The 22,089-nt window shown below is 53.2% G+C and overlaps 1 protein-coding gene across 1 annotated transcript in view; it reads left to right on the top strand.

The window, feature by feature from the left end:
* Positions 1-22,089, top strand: part of USP43 (ubiquitin specific peptidase 43) — a gene marked incomplete at its 5' end in the record, with an annotated part of 40,398 nt that overhangs the window by 5,997 nt on the left and 12,312 nt on the right. Inside the window, 8 exon segments of the mRNA XM_075585151.1 lie at positions 4,732-4,869; positions 13,063-13,163; positions 15,099-15,191; positions 17,443-17,578; positions 17,984-18,129; positions 19,844-19,926; positions 19,929-19,983; positions 21,474-21,585. Coding sequence (XP_075441266.1) covers positions 4,732-4,869; positions 13,063-13,163; positions 15,099-15,191; positions 17,443-17,578; positions 17,984-18,129; positions 19,844-19,926; positions 19,929-19,983; positions 21,474-21,585 — 864 coding nt within the window.

The following is a 22,089-nucleotide window of genomic DNA, read 5'->3' as shown; positions in this document are numbered from 1 at the left end:
ACATATACATGCAGAGGCACACTATACGCGCAGACGCACACATATATACACGCAGACGCACACATATATGTTCCTCCTGTGTCTCAGACCTGCGCAGTGTAACATTTCGGGTGGGGGGCCTTGGCATTGAGTTGCTGGGTTTATTTGGGGCCCTTCGGCTTCTCCCCCCCCCCCACCCCCTCCCGAGGCGATGAAGTCACACACACAATGTCCCCTTGTGCCTGATTGCACAACACGACACAGGGCCGAGTGAGGAACAGCCAGGGGGGCAGGCTCACTTTTGTCACTCACGTGTTTGGGACACGTAGGGAGGGGGTTAACCCTTTCACTGCAGAACAATTGTTTGCAGGCACGCCAGGAATGCCACAGAGACTGACACGAAACTGTCCCTCCCTCTGCATGGTGACACAGATAGGTTGCCAGGTGTCCGGTATTGAACAGGACTGGCCTGTATTTGGACACTCTGTCCAGTAAAAAAAGACTGAGCCACTGATTGAGACACCTGTACTGAAGCAGGGACCGATTGAGCCATCTTTGCTGAAGCAGGGACCGATTGAGCCATCTGTGCTGAAGCAGGGACTGATTGAGCCACCTGCGCAGAAGCAGGGATATCCTGAAAATCTGACCTGTTGATGGCCCTGGAGTACGGCAGTTGGCCGCCCCTGACCCCAATAGATGGGAGCCGGGGTGACAGATGAGGTCAGGGGTTAAAAAGCTGGGCCCTTCTGGCAGGAAAGGGGTTAATCTGAATTCCTTGCGTCTCCGTGGGAAACCGGTTCTCTGGGCTCGCACAATAGCTCCGGGTTGCAGAACCGGACGGCCCAGTGTGGTTATTTTGGGTAGTTTGTTTTGGCGCCGGATTCGCACTGTGATACTCTGCACTGGGTGTTCTGCGGCTGAGGGACACAGCCAGTTAATCGTGGGAAGAAATAGGAATAATAATCAGAGGTCTGTGTCCGTGTGCGAGGGGCGCACTTTAGGGGTTAAAGGTCTCCTCACTTCGTGTAGAGACAGGTGTGTGTGTGTTTATGTGTGTGTGTGTGTGTGTGTATATGTGTGTGTGTAAGTGTGTATACTCACACACACGCACACAGTCATAACACTCGCACATACACACACACACAGTCACAACACACTCACACACGCACATAAGCACACACACACAGTCATAACAAACTCGCACACACACACCCGCACACTCGAACATAATCGCACACAGTGATAACACAATCCTACATACACACTCGCACACACAGTCATAACACACTTACAGTGATAACACACTCACACATACACACACATGCACACAGTCATCACACGGACATACGCGCACAGTCATAAATAATACACAACACACTCATTACACAAATGCAGGTATGCGTATACACTCACACATGCAGGTACGCGTATACACTCACACATGCAGGTACGTGTATGCACTCACACATGCAGGTACACGTATGCACTCACACATGCAGGTACGCGTATACACTCACATGCAGGTACACGTATGCACTCACACATGCAGGTACGCGTATACACTCACACATGCAGGTACGCGTATGCACTCACACATGCAGGTACACGTATGCACTCACACATGCAGGTACGCGTATGCACTCACACATGCAGGTACGCGTATGCAATCACACATGCAGGTACGCGTATGCACTCACACATGCAGGTACGCGTATGCACTCACACATGCAGGTACGCGTATGCACTCACACATGCAGGTACACGTATGCACTCACACATGCAGGTACACGTATGCACTCACACATGCAGGTACGCGTATACACTCACACACGCAGGTACGCGTATGCACTCACACATGCAGGTACGCGTATGCACTCACACATGCAGGTACGCGTATACACTCACACATGCAGGTACGCGTATACACTCACACATGCAGGTACGCGTATGCACTCACACATGCAGGTACGCGTATGCACTCACACATGCAGGTACGCGTATGCACTCACACACTCACCCTGATCTAATAATAGATTCAGATCCCGTCCGTCACGAAACTGTTTCTGTGCGCGAAACCTGGGGCAGGTACTAGTTATATCAATTATGTCAGTGTAATTACGCTGATAATCCAGTGACAGGCGTGTGTGTATATAAATATATATATAGGAAAGAGAATTAGGTGCGCAAATAGTCAGCAAGAATTAATAAAGTATCATTGAATGTATATATATAATATATTTTCTTATATAGCACTGATAGCGTATGCAGCCGTAAACATAGAATGCTGCAGGTACAGTGGGTGACTGGCCTGAAGAGCTTACACTCTCATATGGTGCAAGGTGCTGCATAAGGCTCCAATTCCAAATAGCCGGAAAAACGAAAGCACTTTTTTTTTTAAAGGATGTCAATGTAATTGGCTTCCTAATCTGACCATCCTAATATCAAAGATTTGTCTTATTTTATTTCCCTCGCTCTAAAGTAATTACGTTTCTTCAGTGCCTCCGAGTGGGGGAGAGTTTATCACTAAAGTGTCTGTAGCCGATAAGGAGAGGGGGCAAGAGGGGGGCTTTCTGTGCAAACTCTTATAGAACACACAGAGACATCAGGCAGAAAGGATGTCACACCCTCTCCCGCCCAGCTCACCGTGTCTACAAACAAACGTCTAAAAAACAAACAATTACGTCAAACTTAATATAGGTGTCAGATATTGGTAAAAAGGAATCAATTAACCTGATTGATCCCTTAACCATGTCACTGCCATTAGTACACACAGCAGACACTGACCCCTTAACCATGTCACTGCCATTAGTACACACTGCAGACACAGACCCCTTAACCCTGTCACTGCCATTAGTACACGCTGCAGACACTGACCCCTTAACCATGTCACTGCCATTAGTACACACTGCAGACACAGACCCCTTAACCATGTCACTGCCATTAGTACACGCTGCAGACACTGACCCCTTAACCATGTCACTGTCATTAGTACACGCTGCAGACACTGACCCCTTAACCATGTCACTGCCATTAGTACACGCTGCAGACACTGGCCCCTTAACCATGTCACTGCCATTAGTACACGCTGCAGACACTGGCCCCTTAACCATGTCACTGCCATTAGTACACGCTGCAGACACTGGCCCCTTAACCATGTCACTGCCATTAGTACACGCTGCAGACACTGACCCCTTAACCATGTCACTGCCATTAGTACACGCTGCAGACACTGGCCCCTTAACCATGTCACTGCCATTAGCACACGCTGCAGACACTGGACACTTAACCATGTCACTGCCATTAGTACACGCTGCAGACACTGACCCCTTAACCATGTCACTGCCATTAGTACACGCTGCAGACACTGACCCCTTAACCATGTCACTGCCATTAGTACACGCTGCAGACACAGACCCCTTAACCATGTCACTGCCATTAGTACACACTGCAGACACTGGCCCCTTAACCATGTCACTGCGATTAGTACACGCTGCAGACACTGGCCCGTTAACCATGTCACTGCCATTAGTACACGCTGCAGACACAAACCCCTTAACCATGTCACTGCCATTAGTACACACTGCAGACACAGACCCCTTAACCATGTCACTGCCATTAGTACACACTGCAGACACTGGCCCCTTAACCATGTCACTGCCATTAGTACACGCTGCAGACACAGACCCGTTAACCATGTCACTGCCATTAGTACACGCTGCAGACACAGACCCCTTAACCATGTCACTGCCATTAGCACACACTGCAGACACAGACCCCTTAACCATGTCACTGCCATTAGTACACACTGCAGACACTGGCCCCTTAACCATGTCACTGCCATTAGTACACACTGCAGACACAGACCCCTTAACCATGTCACTGCCATTAGTACACGCTGCAGACACAGACCCCTTAACCATGTCACTGCCATTAGTACACGCTGCAGACACTGACCCCTTAACCATGTCACTGCCATTAGTACACGCTGCAGACACTGACCCCTTAACCATGTCACTGCCATTAGTACACGCTGCAGACACTGACCCCTTAACCATGTCACTGCCATTAGTACACGCTGCAGACACTGACCCCTTAACCATGTCACTGCCATTAGTACACGCTGCAGACACTGACCCCTTAACCATGTCACTGCCATTAGTACACACTGGAATGATTGCCCTTTTAATCTGGTCTTGGGAGGGGTTCGTTCCGGTAACTGGACCATACTCTCTGCCCCCACAAGGCTGGAGAGTAAAGAGTTAACACGGCAATCCAGCCAGCTGCCCCTATATGAGTAGTGTCATTATCCCCTGGGTATCCCGCCCTGGGCTGACTGGCTGACCTCCTGACCCATTAAGTGTATGTGTGGGTGGGTCAGTCAGGTTAAGTGTATTGTTATAAGACTGTTTGTCTGCTACTACATCCTAGTCATCTGTCTTTGTGGGCCACACTTAACCCTGTAGCTGCCAGAGGGGCCTGCGACACAATGCATTAACCCAGGGGGTTCTCATCGTCAATCCTCAAGACCCCCCCCACCCCACAGGTCAGGTTTTCAGGATATCCCTGCTTCAGCACAGGTGGTGCAGTCGACGACTGAGCCACTGATTGAGCAACCTGTGCTGAAGCAGGGACTGATTAATTGATTGAGGACTGGGGTTCATAGTTTTGTGCGGCCACCTCTGGGGTGGAATATCTAGGACACCCGTCTCTGGCACGGAACGGGCGGGTCACAGCTGCCCTCATCTCTTTCAGAACGTCGTTTCCAAATATGGCTCCCAGTTCCGGGGGAATTCCCAGCACGACGCCTTGGAGTTCCTGCTGTGGCTGCTGGACAGAGTCCATGAAGACCTCAACGCTTCCCCCGGCCCGAAAGCCAAGACCTCAGCCAAGGTTAGTCCATGCACACCGCAGCGGCCCCCCTTTCCATTTACAGGGACCTGCTTATTGCCTGTCCTCCATAAAGGTCTACACCAGGGGTGGCCAATCCAGTCCTCACGGGCCAACTCCTGTCCTCACGGGCCAACTGCAGTCCTCACGGGCCAACTCCAGTCCTCATGGGCCAACTCCTGTCCTCACGGGCCAACTCCGGTCCTCACGGGCCAACTCCTGTCCTCACGGGCCAACTCCGGTCCTCAGGGGCCAACTCCTATCCTCGCGGGCCAACTCCTGTCCTCACGAGCCAACTCCTGTCCTCACGGGCCAACTCCTGTCCTCGCGGGCCAACTCCTGTCCTCGCGGGCCAACTCCTGTCCTCACGGGCCAACTCCGGTCCTCACGGGCCAACTCCAGTCCTCACGGGCCAACTCCAGTCCTCACGGGCCAACTCCGGTCCTCACGGGCCAACTCCTGTCCTCACGGGCCAACTCCTGTCCTCACGGGCCAACTCCGGTCCTCAGGGGCCAACTCCTATCCTCGCGGGCCAACTCCTGTCCTCACGAGCCAACTCCTGTCCTCGCGGGCCAACTCCTGTCCTCGCGGGCCAACTGCAGTCCTCACGGGCCAACTCCAGTCCTCACGGGCCAACTCCTGTCCTCACGGGCCAACTCCTGTCCTCACGGGCCAACTCCTGTCCTCACGGGCCAACTCCGGTCCTCACGGGCCAACTCCGGTCCTCAGGGGCCAACTCCTATCCTCGCGGGCCAACTCCTGTCCTCGCGAGCCAACTCCTGTCCTCGCGGGCCAACTCCTGTCCTCGCGGGCCAACTCCTGTCCTCTCGGGCCAACTCCTGTCCTCGCGGGCCAACTCCTGTCCTCGCGGGCCAACTCCTGTCCTCACGGGCCAACTCCTGTCCTCACGGGCCAACTCCAGTCCTCACAGGCCAACTCCAGTCCTCACAGGCCAACTCCAGTCCTCAGGGGCCAACTCCAGTCCTCAGGGGCCAACTCCAGTCCTCAAGGGCCAGAATGATTGAGCCACCTGTGCTGAAGCAGGGAATCCTGAAAATCTGACCTGTCGGTGGCCCTTGAGGACTTGAGTTGGCCACCCCTCTTATACACCAAGGGTACAGCCTTTACCAATCAGATACCTCCATTTACCAATGCAATGGACCTTTCACACATGGAGTGCTCTGATTGGCTCAGGCGCATGTCAGCATGGAACCCCTGAACTTGTCGAGCCAATGATCTCTCAATGCAGAATGTTTCATCCATGTTGGGTCACAGTCGATGGTTTACTGAAGGGGTCTCAACCTCAGCCCTTAAGGGCCACCCTCAGGCCAGCGTTTATGGATATCCCTGCTTCAGCACAGGTGGCTCAACCAGTGGCTCAGTCAACGACTTCACTTGTGCTGAAGCACAGGTGGCTCAGTCGAAGACAGCCACGTCAGCACAGCTTCAGCACAGGTGGCTCAATCATCGGCTGAGCCGTTGATTGAGCCACCTGTGCTGAAGCAGGGATATCCTTAAAAGCTGGCCTGCTGGCGGCCCTTGACGACTGAGTTTGAGACCCCGGGTTTGATGCGACACGGGCATTTTGCCGTTATATTGGTAAAAAATAGGATTACAGTTCGTATCGGGGGAGGTGCAACCGGCAGCGTCCCATTAAGGGGGAAAAAATGGCGCAACGTCATCCGGAGACCCCCTGCTTCCTACCTGTATATAAAAAAAAGGGGGGGGGTCAAAATGGTGGCTTTTCCATCCTGCAGTTCCGTTGTAAGAAGAGGCCCATGTTTACTAAGCAGTGTTCTGCGCTGGAAGGCTTGAATAGGCGGCGCCCGGGGGTGCTTTGCAGGAGGAGACTGCTCAGTAAATTTGCCCCCCAAACTTTTCTAATGACGAAGCTGTAAGTTGGCAGCCGGTGTCGCTGGCGGAGGCGCCAATTAGGAAGGATTCCGATTTAATCTCAAATTATAATGAAGAGAGGATTACGATTCACAAGCGCCAGACGTGGCGGGCTACAAAAAGTGGCGGGTATAGCTGCATGGGGGGGGGGAGGGGGGAGAGGGGGAGGGGAAGGGAGGGAAGGGAGGGGGGGAAGGAAGGGAGGGGGGAGAGGGCAATAAAATGGAGTAGACCCGGAGAAAATAGACGTTTACGTTGCATAAGAAATAATAATACGTTTATTGCATACAGCGCTTTTCTCCCCGTGGGACACAGAGCGCGTCACAGTCACAGTACAGCGCGCGGTACGCAGCACGTAGGGATGTTACACTCAGTCCCTGCCCCGCAGAGCTTACACTCTATGATTATGGTGCCTGAGGCACAGGGAGATAAAGTAATTGTCCCAAGGTCCCGACACCGGGACTGATCCAGGTTCCCCCGATTCTCACTGTCTGTTATTGCTTACAGAGTCCGAGCCTTTACTCGCCGAACCTTTACTCCCTGAGCCTTTACTCCCTGAGCCTTTACTCATACTCCCTGAGCCTTTACTCCCTGAGCCTTTACTCCCTGAGCCTTTACTCGCCGAGCCTTTACTCCCTGAGCCTTTACTCCCTGAGCCTTTACTCGCCGAGCCTTTACTCGCCGAGCCTTTACTCCTGAGCCTTTACTCCCTGAGCCTTTACTCGCCGAGCCTTTACTCGCCGAGCCTTAACTCGCCGAGCCTTTACTCGCCGAGCCTTTACTCGCCGAGCCTTTACTCGCCGAGCCTTTACTCCCTGAGCCTTTACTCGCCGAGCCTTTACTCCCTGAGCCTTTACTCATACTCCCTGAGCCTTTACTCATACTCGCTGAGCCTTTACTCGCCGAGCCTTTACTCCCTGAGCCTTTACTCATACTCCCTGAGCCTTTACTCATACTCGCTGAGCCTTTACTCGCCGAGCCTTTACTCGCCGAGCCTTTACTCGCCGAGCCTTTACTCGCCGAGCCTTTACTCGCCGAGCCTTTTACTCGCCGAGCCTTTTACTCGCCGAGCCTTTTACTCGCCGAGCCTTTTACTCCCTGAGCCTGTACTCCCTGAGCCTGTACTCCCTGAGCCTGTACTCCCTGAGCCTGTACTCCCTGAGCCTGTACTCCCTGAGCCTGTACTCCCTGAGCCTTTACTCCCTGTGCCTTTACTCGCCGAGCCCGTACTCGCCGAGCCCGTACTCGCCGAGCCTTTACTCGCTGAGCCTTTACTCCCTGAGCCTTTACTCCATGAGCCTTTACTCCCTGAGCCTGTACTCGCTGAGCCTGTACTCGCTGAGCCTTTACTCCCTGAGCCTTTACTCCCTGAGCCTTTACTCCCTGAGCCTTTACTCCCTGAGCCTTTACTCGCTGAGCCTTTACTCGCTGAGCCTTTACTCCCTGTGCCTGTACTCGCTGAGCCTTTACTCGCTGTGCCTTTACTCGCTGAGCCCTTACTCCCTGAGCCTTTACTCGCTGAGCCCTTACTCGCTGAGCCCTTACTCGCTGAGCCCTTACTCGCTGAGCCTTTACTCGCTGAGCGCTTTTACAGTTAATGTCTCAATGACCAAACGTTTCCCCGGCGGGATTATTAAATGCCCCCGGCTGCCACGGCCCCACATGGGACTGAGGTGGGGTGTGTGATAAGATAGAGACACGGCGGGGGAAGGGGGGATAAGAGCGGGGCACGTAGGGGTGGGGGGATGTTAGGGGCCGCTGTCACCGCGCGGCTCCGGGGGAATTGTCCTCGCCTGCCTCTGATATCTGACGCTTCAGCTCACCCCACAGACGGTGCTGTGACAGGTGATTGTCATTTGCTTAATAGGGACAGCGCGCGGGAGCCTGGGGGGGGGGGGGGGGGCAGAATAACGCGGCTTCTCTGTAACAGTGTGAGGAGGGTTCAATTCCAGCTTCAGTCCCACTTGTTGGGGGTTTCTCTGAGATAACCACCAACCCTCTCCCCCCCCCCAATACCCAGCCCTCTCCCCCCTAACCCCCCAGTCCTCTCCTCTCTGACACCCAGCCCTCTCCCTCCCAACCCTTTCCCCTCCAGCCCTCTCCCCCCATTCACCCTTTTGAGTCCTTCTTTTCACCTCTTAGATTGTAAGCTCCTCGGTGCAGAGATCTTTTGGCCTTACCATGCATACATTAATCTGTTTTTTTTATGCTTGTTACTGTCTTTCACCCACATGGTATGGCTACTGCTCCCCAATCCCACCATCAAGGCCAGCCACTGCCACCCGCTGCACCTACAGTACCAACCTTCAAGACCAGCCACTGCACTCTTTGTAAGTCTCCCAAAATCCTGCTTAGGCCCATATTCGCTAAGGGGTGCTACTCTTTCGCACGGCCTAACTCCTATTCTGGTGTATATGGGCCTAAGATTGCAAGCTCTGCGGGGGGCAGGGAGACCCTTTCTTACCACGTGCTTGTACAGTATATTCGGTCTTATATCCATCTCAGAGAAAATGTGAGAAGTCCTTCAGCACAGGTGGCTCAATCAGTGGCTCAGTCTTCGACTGCACCACCTGTGCTGAAGCAGCGATATCCCGAAGCTCAGGGCATACCACAGAGAGGCAGGGGGACTTGCTGTCACGTAAGCCAGGAACCCGGCGTCTCCCGTCTTCCAAAGCACACAGGGGAAGTGTATATAATATAAGAATATCGGTGACTTGTATGGAGTGGGACAGACACATCTCAGAACGGCCCCGTCAAGCACGGCCATTTTAAAATCCCAGAACCCTCCAGTCTCACTGGCTTTGGTCTTCGGAGGTGACACGTTCCAATGTATACAGACCAATCATCTGTGCGGGGAGGCAAGGTAAGGGGCTGGGGTCCTCCATTAACTTGCACGAGGCTAAGGGAACGTTTTTCATGGAGAAAGTCGAACATGGTATATTTTCGGTGATCTGCTTCAGCACAGGTGGCTCAATCAGTCCCTGCTTCAGCACAGGTGCCTCAATTAGATGCTCTGTCTCTGATTGAGCCACCTGTGCTGAAGCTGGGATATCCTGAAAACCTGTCCTGTTGGGGGTGGGGGGGGGGGGGTTCTTGAGGATTAAAGTTGAGCCCCCCTGCCTTAGTGAACCTAATGGGCCATTCATACCAATTGAAATGACGCTACATCCTAACTCAGCGGGAACAGACTGGGGTTTGCAGCGAGTAGAAAGCACTCAGCCATGTAACACCTGCCACCTATTTGCGAGTTGTGAGTATAACGCAGAAACATCAACAATTTAGGAGTGGGGCGGTCAGATTGTGTAGGGCAGGGGTGGCCACCAACGGGTCCCTTGAGGACTGGAGTTGGCCCTCTCCTGTGTCGTTAACTGAACCACTGATTGAGCCACCTGTGCTGAAGCAGGGATATTCTGAAAACATGACCTGGTGGTCCCCTGGCTCTGCCGAATCTCGGCCAGTTTAGGCGCAGGCAGACGAGGCACTGCGGGTGTGTTGGCTGCCAGACGGAGCCTCGGGCGGGATTAGACCAGCGGATCAGTCTTTTAGCGATTCCCCCCATGCGTGTAACACGATGTCACGTGAGTCCCGCTCCCTTAAAGCAGCAGGATGTGAAAACGTGGGGTCCCCGGAGCTGAACCCCCTTCCCCAGCTTCAAGGACCCCCCTTACAGTAAAATGACTCCTCCCTGGGAAAAGAAAATGGCGTCACGCCGGCCCAAAAAGAAGCCGCTAACCGGTATCACTCGGGTGATTTTAAAAGCAGGAAGGGACGCCGCCATCTTGACTGGCAAGGATCTCGGGACCCAGGGGGTGGGTGGGGGCTAAAAATCACGTGGTTCAACTGCAGGGATCTGCTGCTTCCCCTCCTGGGGAAATAAAATGGCGGATGGCAGGGGCTATCGTGCTGACACCAGCCGAAGTGCGCCACGGATTACAGCCACGTAACAGCGTACCGCTCTCTTCTTCACGCTATCCTCCATGTGGACGAGGCTGAACTCCGCATTATCTTACAGTACATATAAGACAAGAGGGGTACGCAGAAACCAGAGTTATGTAATGGTACCAGGGCAATGGTAACCCAACCACCTGTGTGCTGTGATCGAATGTAATGCGTTGGAGTGTTCAGCGCGCAGGGTCAGTCCCTCCGGGAAAAGGTTGGGGTTTTTTTTTTTTTTGGACCCCTCAACAGGTCAGGTTTTAGGATATCCCAACTTCAGCACAGTCTTCGACTGAGCCTCTGATTGAGCCACCTGTGCTGAAGCAGGGACTAATTGAGCCACCTGTGCTGAAGTAGGGACTGATTGAGCCACCTGTGCTGAAGCAGGGATACCCTGAAAACCTGACCTGTTATGGGGGGTAGACTGAGGACTGGATTCGACCAGCCCTGTTCTAGACAGCCGCGAGAAAAGTAAGCCGTACTGTGCAATTATTTTATTGAAAGTTGGTGTCGGAAATATCACTTTTAACGGGCATTTGTTTTGGTGGAGTTTTTTTTTCTTCTCCTTTCCACAAAACGAACCTTCAATCCGTTCCTTATTCCAGCGACGGGTCCGGCTTGTGGCATAGCAACGGTGAGTAAACCTGTCCCGTCATCTTTTGGCTGTCACACGCTGTCGCCGAGCCATTTCCTGCACCTGCATTTACTCTGCAAATAGCTCGTCCTTCGTCCTTCCGGACTCCTGTGCCCCGGCCATCTGTCCTGCCGGATCCACTCTGCTTACTTTTACCATTAGACACCATAAGCAATCCCTAATACCCCGGCACTGCGGGGCACATAGAATATTCCACAAGCGCGTCCCTGCCTGGTGCGACTTACGACCCTCATTTCTGGTCCCCACGTTGCACAGCGTGGTAAAAAGAAAAAAGGACCGTCAGCCGGACACGGCGATTCGAAAACCACTGCAAAGGCCAGCGACGTGGCCCCCCCACCGACCTGCTCCTTGCTAATCCTCGGTGGCTCCCGCTTCTTCGGCACGAGCGGCAAACCTCGGCTTTCCTTCCCCGCTGCTGAGCCAGTCGCGGAACCAAAACGAGAGGGTTTGTGTAGACCAGAAGATCCCGGATTACCGATGAATCTCAACGCGACGCAGCCTCCCGTGCCCAGGCAACGGAAGGGGTTAAACACCTACTGAAAGCGCTGGGCATGGCGAGCGCGGCATACTGCGAGACAGATGGGCGAGCGCTATATTCTGCGTACCGCGCCTCTGCTTTTGGCATGCGTCCTGCTGCACCCTCGTTAGCAGAATCAATGGGTTTCCTTGACAATTATCTGCTCAGGCCCCTCTCTGTTTAATCACCCCGCTAATTGCTTGCCCGTAACAGCAGTCTCTTTTTCAGCATAAGGCGTGTAAGCTCACCCAAAGAGCTGACACTCTAATTTTGTATTATGCGGGACACGAGGATCTCCAAATGGGGACTTCTGACGACGTGGAATAGCAGTGAAAGGGTTACCATTGGTTGCCTTAGGTTCGGCGCAGGACTGCGTCGCGGACCTCTCTGGAGGTGTAAGGGTTAATCGGTTGTTTTGGCACCGTGGGTAGAACATGTCTCGTTCTCTGTCCGAGCTGCCAGTTTCTCCCAGGAAGCTGGCACCGTACCCACAATCTGGCTGGCACGCTTCCTGTGAGCAGAAAAAGGTTTTCTTCTCATCTCTGTAGGGACGAGCGCGGGTTGGCGAGAGACAAACCCATCGCCCCCGTGCTGTGTGGGTGAGATCGGTACGGTTATCCCACTTTTACCCCCCAAGGATGGGGTAACCCCATTAGGTCGAGCTTACTCTCTCAGACTTTAAGTGGGGTCATCCTTTTGCGCACAGCAGTTCTACCTATACACTTGAGATGACACTAACCAATATCATTTTCCCCTACAGACTTTAATGGGATCACCCTATTACACACATCCCTTTAACCTATAGATATTATTGGGATCACCCTATTACATACAGCCCTTTAACCTATAGACATTAATGGGATCACCCTCTTACACGCATCCCTTTAACCTATAGATATTATTGGGATCACCCTATTACATACAGCCCTTTAACCTATAGACATTAATGGGATCACCCTATTACACACATCCCTTTAACCTATAGATATTATTGGGATCACCCTATTACATACATCCCTTTAACCTATAGATATTATTGGGATCACCTCATTCCGCAGATTTTTCTCCTATAGATATTTATGGGATCCCCAATTTGAAATGTCGGGGTCTCCTCCTTACACACATTTGCAATGGGGTTGAAGCTCCACGTCCCCCCCAAATGATGGTAACATTGGGTTTTTTCTTGTCTCTGCAGTCTACCTCTGGTGCTGCGCCGGGTCCAACGATCGCACCGCCCTCGCCACCGCCAATGGGCGGGCAGAGCTTTGTGCAGGAGCACTTCCAGGCGCAGTACAGGTATAGTACCTTCACAAAGTGGGACTCCACTCCGCAGGTGTGCCTCTTACAGAACTCGTACAGTTACAGTCTGCTTCCACAGAGGAAGGACGTATGTGTACGTATGTTATGTCTTGTCCTTGCCCTTCCCCCACACGTTGTGCAGCTCTGTGGAATCTGTTGGCGCCATATACTTCAAAGAGAATAACAACCCCATTAAAGTCTATGGTGGCAAATCATTTCTTGTAGACGGGATCCCAAAGAAAAGTCTGTAGGACATGCTTCTCAAACCCCAGGAGGAAGCTGTCCGCCTACAGCCGGCTGCCTCGATTGGGTTTATTATCTGGGTGCTTCAGCGTACATCTCCCCCCTCCCGGAGCTGGGAAAGGCTGCAGCCTTCCTGGGAAGCAGTGATGAAGCTGTCAGATTAGCTGAGCCGTACAGCTGAGCTATGGCCGTATAATTCTTCATGGCAGAAGGTCCACTTCTCCGTTTCTATGTAATGCACGGAACAGGAACGGGGGGTTAATACGTGCTCCGGATAATAATGGGATTATTATTGGTCTCCCTAACAGCCGCCCTGGTAAATACCGACCTTTAGTAGCATTATAGAGTTATAGAGGGTATGAAATTGTTTGCATTTGAATGGACCAGGGGTGGGGTTAGTATAAGTATGTTAACAACACGACCATCAGCCATTTCATTGTGTAAGTCCTTTCAAGCACTAAGAGATGGGATCTCCCTCGTACATACAATACACTACAGTGGGACCCCACTTACACACACCCTACACTCCAATAGGACCCCACTTACACACACCCTGCACTCCTATGGGACCCCACTTACACACACAGACTACACTATAATGGGACCCCACTTACACACACCCTGCACTCCAATAGGAACCCACTTACACACACCCTACACTACAATGGGACCCCACTTACACACACCCTACACTACAATGGGGCCCCAATAACACACACCCTACACTACTATGGTACCCCTCTTACACACACCCTACACTTCAATGGGATCCCCTCTTATATACACCATACACTTCCATGGCACACCTCTTACACACCCTACACTTCTATGATACCCCTCTTACACACCCTACACTGCACTAGGATACCACATTAGTGAATGAGTGGGCTTGGGGCTCTGATAGTGCCGGGTTGAGCACAGATGTGACATAGTATTATAGTAACCTGCACACCGTGACTTGCTGGGGGTATTGGGGGAGCTGATACTCAGCCTTTCATGTCCTGTTTATTATCGGCTGCTGAATCCTCCTCTGCACCTCCCCTCCTCGCCTCACCTCCTCTGCACCTCCCCTCCTCACCTCCTCTGCACCTCTCCTCCTCTGCACATCCCCTCCTCTGCACCTCCCCTCCTCTGCACCTCCCCTCCTCGCCTCACCTCCTCTGGACCTCTCCTCCTCTGCACCTCCCCTCCTCGCCTCACCTCCTCTGCACCTCCCCTCCGCGCCTCACCTCCTCTGCACCTCCCCTCCTCTGCACCTCCCCTCCTCGCCTCACCTCCTCTGCACCTCCCCTCCTCGCCTCACCTCCTCTGGACCTCACCTCCTCTGCACCTCCCCTCCTCTGCACCTCCCCTCCTCGCCTCACCTCCTCTGCACCTCCCCTCCTCGCCTCACCTCCTCTGGACCTCTCCTCCTCTGCACCTCCCCTCCGCGCCTCCCCTCCTCTGCACCTCCCCTCCTCTGCACCTCCCCTCCTCTGCACCTCCTCTCCACGTCACTTCCTTCTCTGCACCTCCTCTCCCTCTCCCCTTCACCTCCCCTCCCCTGTACCTTCTGGCAACCAAGGACGCCAGCACACAGTCCGCGCATAAATCGTATGTGTGTATATACAGTATACTGTATACGTATGTCTCCTATCTGTCTATGTTGTATAGGAGTATATATATATATACTGTGTGATTTGATTTCAGATCGTCCCTGACCTGCCCGCACTGCCACAAACAGAGTGACACGTTTGACCCATTCCTGTGCGTCTCCTTACCCATCCCCCTGCGTCAGACCAGGTACATGGCATCCCGTGGCCACTATTTTCGTGCCCCCCCCCTCCTTCTCCTCCGCTATCCTTCCCCCCCAGTTCTCCCAACTCCTCCGTTAACCGTTTCGTGGCCGGAGGCGCTTGCCACGCATTGTTTCAGATGGCGCAAGGGCTCCAATTATTTCCAACTGGAGCTTTTAAATATGGCGTTGGTCTTGCCAACTAGTAAGCAAGATGTTACAGAGCCGAGCGCTCTCTTGCTTATTGCGCCTTCAATACATGTAGCCCCCTACAAGTCTGCCGCGTGTCACACTGCGGGGGACAGAGGTATTGTTTGGGTCGGAGTGCTGGCCTTCGTAGTGGGAGCAGCGCAGAGGTAGCTAATCCCAGGGATACGAATGAAGAGAATGTGATCCTAATCTCGTGGCCTATTTTTCCACGGCAGCTAATAGTGTGAAAGAGGATTTAGTGGGGGCCAGCGAACCCTTCTGCTGTCCGTCACGGCCATGTTAGATTGTCAGCTCTTCGGAGCAGAGACTCGTTTACTGATTTGTTTCCTTATGCTTATATTTTGCCCTTAAGCCCCGCATTGTACTGCGCCACGGAGTATGCTGGTACTTTATCAATAAACGATATTAATAGTGCTACTAGATTGTAATAAAAAGTGGTGGTCCCCCTACAGCAGGGGTCCTAAAGTCAGTCCTCAAGGGCACCAACAGGCCAGGTTTTATGGATATCCCCGTTTCAGCACAGGTGGCTCAATCAGTCCCTGCTTCAGCACAGGTGGCGCAATCAGTGGCCCAGTCTTAGACTGAGCCACTGATTGAGCCACCTGTGCTGAGACTAGGATAACCTTAAACCTGACCTGTTGAAGGGGGTGGGCTTGAGGACTGGTCAGGTCCTGTAGGAAGACTGAGCTTCTGATGGAGCCATCTGTGCTTTTAGCAGGGACACCCTGAAAACCTGACCTGTTGATGGGGGGAGTACTAGTACTGCCCTGTTGTAATAAAGAGTAGTGGTACTGTGCGCACACCTTCTGGGACGTTAACGCTGCAGCTGTCTAATCGCTGTAATCACGGGAATGACACGGGACGCAGGCGGAAACAGGACAGGCTAATTGGGGGATAGAGATTGAAATAATATCAGGGCAAATATTCCCCGGGGTCACCCCCCAATCTCTGCCATCTCCCCCCCCCCCAATCTCTGCCAGGTCACCCCCCAATCTCTGCCAGGTCTCCCCCCCATCTCTGCCAGGTCTCCCCCAATCTCTGCCAGGTCTCCCCCAATCTCTGCCAGGTCACCCCCCAATCTCTGGCAGGTCACCCCCCAATCTCTGCCAGGTCACCCCCCATCTCTGCCAGGTCACCCCCCATCTCTGCCAGGTCACCCCCACAATCTCTGCCAGGTCATCCCCAATCTCTACCAGGTCACCCCCCAATCTATGCCAGGTTATCCCCCAATCTATGCCAGGTCACCCCCCAATCTATGCCAGGTCACCCTGCAATCTCTGCCAGGTCTCCCCCCCCAATCTCTGCCCTGTCACCCCCCAATCTATGTCAGGTCACCCCCAATCTCTGCCAGGTCACCCCCAATCTCTGCCAGGTCACCCCCCCCAATCTCTGCCAGGTCACCCCCCCCCAATCTCTGCCAGGTCACCCCACCCAATCTCTGCCAGGTCACCCCACCCAATCTCTGCCAGGTCACCCCCCAATCTCTGGCAGGTCACCCCCCAATCTCTGCCAGGTCACCCCCCATCTCTGCCAGGTCACCCCCCATCTCTGCCAGGTCACCCCCACAATCTCTGCCAGGTCATCCCCAATCTCTACCAGGTCACCCCCCAATCTATGCCAGGTTATCCCCCAATCTATGCCAGGTCACCCCCCAATCTATGCCAGGTCACCCTGCAATCTCTGCCAGGTCTCCCCCCCCCAATCTCTGCCCTGTCACCCCCCAATCTATGTCAGGTCACCCCCAATCTCTGCCAGGTCACCCCCAATCTCTGCCAGGTCACCCCCAATCTCTGCCAGGTCACCCTCAATCTCTGCCATGTCACCCCCAATTTCTGCAAGGTCACCCCCCAATCGATGCCAGGTCACACCCCATTCTATGCCAGGTCACACCCCAATCTTTGCCAGGTCACCCCCCAATCTCTGCCAGGTTACCCCCAATGTCTGCCAGGTTACCCCCAATCTGACAGGTTACCCCCAATCTCTGGAGGTCAGCATCGTTCCAGCAGGTCCGGCTTCATATTACCCACAATGCCTGTGTGTATGTTTCAGGGCCCTGAACGTCACTTTAGTCTTCCAGACCAAGCAGCAGCGGTTCCTCCGCGTTGGCGTGGCAGTGCCTCTGTTTGGCACCGTGGCATCCCTGAGGCAGATGGTGGCAGACGAGGGGACGATGTCTCCAGACCAGGTAACCGCTTGGGAAGGGGATCCCGGCTTCGGCCCCATCACTGCCAGAACACAATGTGACTGTCCCCCGCTCCCGTCAACCACAATAATAACAATCATTTCCTTTATGGCGCCGACCGTCTACGTGGCGTTGTACAAATTCTACAGGCACAAGGAGCCTCAGAGTTTACAATATAATTTTGGTGACTGGGGGGGGGGGGGGGGGGTTTAGTGACTTGACCAAGGCCACAAGGAGAGTGGACACTGGGATTTGAACCCACTTCAAAGGAGGCAGTGTTAGTTTAAACTTAACAACGTCATTGGCTGCCTTAAACCAATGTAACCATGCTCGCCGCAAAGATTTGCCAGTTTTTAGTATGTCCCCGTTTGGCGCCTGATTAGGAGCTGCGGATTCCTTTGCCTCTAGGTGATCCTGGCGGAGCTGCACTCCAGCGGTTTCCAACGCTCCTACTCCGACGAGGAGGATTTGAACACGATCGCTGAGGGCGACCCCGTGTACGCCTTCCAGGCCCCCTTACCCAAAGTCGGAGGCTCCGGCCGTCCCTCAGGTACGTGCCTCACAGTCGGGAAAAGTTGCCACGCTGGTTGATGCTACAACCTGACCAGTCCTCAAGCCCCCCCCCCCACCCTCAACAGGTCAGGTTTAAGGTCATCCCAGCCTCAGCACAGGGGGCTCAGAGGCTCAGTCAAAGACTCCGATTGAGCCCCCTGTGCTGAAGCAGGGATACCCTGAAAACCTGACCTGTGGGTGGGGGGGCGGGAGTTGAGCCCCCCTGTTCTGTACAGCCGCGAGAAAAGACTTAATATGCCCGGGATAAATCATTTTATTGAAAGCCGGTGTCAGAAATATCACCTTTATTGGGCATATTTGGTAGGCTGAAGTAGGGACTGGCTGAGCCACCTGTCCTGAAGCAGTGATATCCTTAAAACCTGACCTGTTTGGGGAGTGGGGAGGAGTGGAGTTGAGAGCGCCCGGTGTTAACTCATTTAAACCGGCAAAGTTGTAACTTTGTTGATAATGTCCAGAGAGTCTGCGCACGGCTTAGCCGTTCCCCTGCAGTGAGGGGGTTCATTCCTTGGGGTCCCCTGCCCACGGCCTGGTTTGTGACACCCCTCCCCCCCCTTCTCCCCCCTCCCGACCTGCCAGTTATGCAGCGGGACGCACGGCGGGGACGGGGGAGGCTGAGATAGCATCGCACGCAGGGGAATCGTTTGAAATTCAATTTCCAAGGTTTATGCCTCGTGTCTCGGTGGCCGGCGCGCGTCAGGGACGATATATATCGCTGCCGTAGCAGGCGGAGTTAACCCCTCGGCTGCCAGAGGAGCCTGCCACGCATAGCTAACAGTGATATTTAGGGGGGTGGGGAGGGAGTTACATTGATGGGCACGCCTCTCCTCGCAGACGTTTCATAAGGGGGTCCCCTGAGTTTATCCAGCACCCCTTTACTGCGGCAGCTGATGGGCCAGGATGGGGGTGTTATCTGCTCTCTGTAAAAAGGGGATCAAATGGATTCTCGGCTGCCCCTTCCCATTATAAATCCTGCGCCCCTACTGACAGCAACCAAGGAGACTGCAATGCATCGCGCCCCCACTCTTTCTTCCTCCCCCCCCCCAAACTTTCTCCCTCTCCCCCACTTCCCCCCCCCACTTTCTCCCTCTCTCTCCCCCCCACACTTTCTCCCTCTCTCCCCCCCACACTTTCTCCCTCTCTCCCCCCACACTTTCTTCCTCTCCCCCCCCAAACGTTCTCCCTCTCCCCCACTTTTTCCCTTCCTCCCGCCCCCCCCACTTTCTCCCTCTCCCCCCCACCCTTTCTCCCTCTCCTCCCACTTTCTCTGTCTCCCCTACTTTCTCTCCTCCTTTTTCTCTCTCCCACTTTTCTCTCCTACTTTCCCTCTCCTCCGCCACTTTCTTGCTCTCTCTCCTCCCCCCCCCTCCTCCATTCTCCCCCCTCCTCTCTACATCTATATAATGTGTCCTTTATTTCTTCCTGATAAGTTTTAGGATGTTGGACCCTGAACCATCGCAGGTCTCCTCCTTTGTTCCAGGCCTATCCCTGTCCTTCTAGAGATAAGGAGAGAGGAAGGGCCATTTAATATAAATATAAATATATATACGCTGAAGCGCTCATTAGGGATGTTTTTGACCCAAAAATCCCAATTGAAGCCCATGGAGATCTCTTGCATAGACCCCCGGGGTTTCCAGGGCAGAACACAGTAGGTGAGATCTAACTCCTAAATAGGTCCCCCTGTGTTTCCCCGCGCAGGGGATACCCCAGCCTGAACTCCTCCCCTCGCTACTCGGAGAAGGACGCACAGAGGCTGCCCAGCGCCGAGCACCCGGCCCACAACGCAGAATCCTGCTTCTCTTGTGCAACACGGAAGGGACGGGACAGCAGGCCTGCAGGTAACGCGGGGGGCACTAACAAGGTAACGCGGGGGGGGCACTAACAAGGTAACGCGGGGGCACTTACAAGGTAACGCGGGGGGGGGCACTAACAAGGTAACGCGGGGGGGGGCACTAACAAGGTAACGCGGGGGGCACTTACAAGGTAACGCGGGGGGCACTTACAAGGTAACGCGGGGGGCACTTACAAGGTAACGCGGGGGGCACTTACAAGGTAACGCGGGGGGGGCACTAACAAGGTAACGCGGGGGGCACTTACAAGGAAACCCAAGCTGCGTCAACTAAATACCCATTACCTTTATTGAAAAATAATGACCTAATCTGCCAATCGATTGGTTCTCCCGTGATCGATCAGCAAAGATCCTGTTTCCCAGGGTTCACTAAATGGCCGCCTTTCAATTTCAATCAATCCTTCAGTCAGTGTAACTCAGCAGCTACAATGTATTCTTATATTACTAAGGTAACATTCTCTCTATTGTTACAGTTTGCAGCTCAAACTTCTGGGAACATTGGTAACAAATTATCACAAACAGGAAAGTGTTGCAAAGATCTTGCACTGCTGAGGAGGTGGCTGAACCTGCTATAGAAATCACAGGAGGCTCAGTATATTAACACATTAAAAATGGTATTAAGAGTTGAATTTAAAAATATAAAAAAAGAAATATTAAGATGCACTTAAATATATACAAATAAGTCGCCTGGATTACACCCATTAAATGCGCAATTCCTCTTCGTTTGCAAAACAGCGTTGTCAGCGTTACTGCCTTCCTTACACAAATGTAATCAGACTCTATGCAAAGATCTGCTTTGTTTTCATGTCTTTAGTAGTAGGGGGGAGGGTGCGCTCGCTTGTTAAAGTGTTTACTCAACTTGAGCGCACACTGTCCCTGTTAGAGACAATGACGATAAGGAGAGAGGAGAGATTGGGGGTTTGCCTGTGCAAACTCCTGCTCAGCACATAGTGGTATCAGACAGGGGGGAGCAGGCAGAGGGACTCACCCCCCCCCCCCCCCCTCGGTCTCAGCTCCCCGGGGTTTTATCACTAACTCAATGGTTAAACAAATATAGGCGTCTCATTTTTGTCAATGACCCAGATAGAACCCCTTAAACATGTCGCCGCCATTGGTTCTACGAGGGACTACACCCTCACCGGGCCCTTATGATGTTCCTAGAACAGGGGTGGGCATCTCCAGTCCTCAAGGGCCATCAACAGGCCAGGTTTTCAGGATATCCCTGCCTCAGCACAGGTGGTGTAGTCGTCGACTGAGCCACCTGTGCTGAAGCAGGTTTATCCTGCAAACCTGACCTGTTGATGGCCCTTGAGGACTGGAGTTGGCCACGTCTGGCCTAGAATGTGACGGGGAACATGCTCTTTTTTTAGGGCTCGACACCCCGGCCCGGTAAACGTTAGACGTCTCACTGCGGTCGGTTGACGTTGGCTCCGTGTTGAGGCTGACCCTTGCGCCCGAGAGTAACAGATTTGCGGGCAGGTTTGGGCCTCCGCTGCTGGTCAGAGAAGAGAGAGCTATGTCCTGGGGTCAACTGCAGCAGTGTATCCTGAGCACGATGCGATACCTGATGAGGAGCCCGGCACATGTCCCCCGTGAGTACCGGGAGGGGAGACAGGGCTGGACTGGCTGGAACTGGCAATACCGATGGACAGAACACTGGTCAGAAATGACCTTCAGTTCTGTGCTGATTAGGAGAGGTTACATGTACGTGTGTGACTGTGTGTGACTGTGTGTGTGTGTGACTGTGTGTGTGTGACTGTGTGTGTGTGTGTAAATAGTTTATACACAGAGTTCCAAGTAGCAATGCTCAGTATGATGGAAACATATAATTAAGATAAATGTCTGAATTGAACACACTAATAGTGTATAGAAGAAGCCAAATAATGCTGAGTGAAGTATGGGACCCAGTGCTACATGAGTAGTGGAAATACAGATAGCTATAATAGTCCATGAAGTGGAGGCAGTTACTAGTATGAGTATATAACAATCAGATGCAGTACTCCACCGGACAAAAGATCTCCACCGACGGCACTGTTACTGGTCAGCAACTCCTGTTGTAATGGAGGAGACACAGTACTCACATACAGCGGCTTCT

This window comes from Ascaphus truei, unplaced genomic scaffold (assembly GCF_040206685.1).
Source record: "Ascaphus truei isolate aAscTru1 unplaced genomic scaffold, aAscTru1.hap1 HAP1_SCAFFOLD_957, whole genome shotgun sequence".
Classification (NCBI taxonomy): Eukaryota; Metazoa; Chordata; class Amphibia; order Anura; family Ascaphidae; genus Ascaphus; species Ascaphus truei.
Note: the sequence above shows the minus strand (reverse complement) of the source record. Positions and strands in the feature narration are given on the sequence as shown.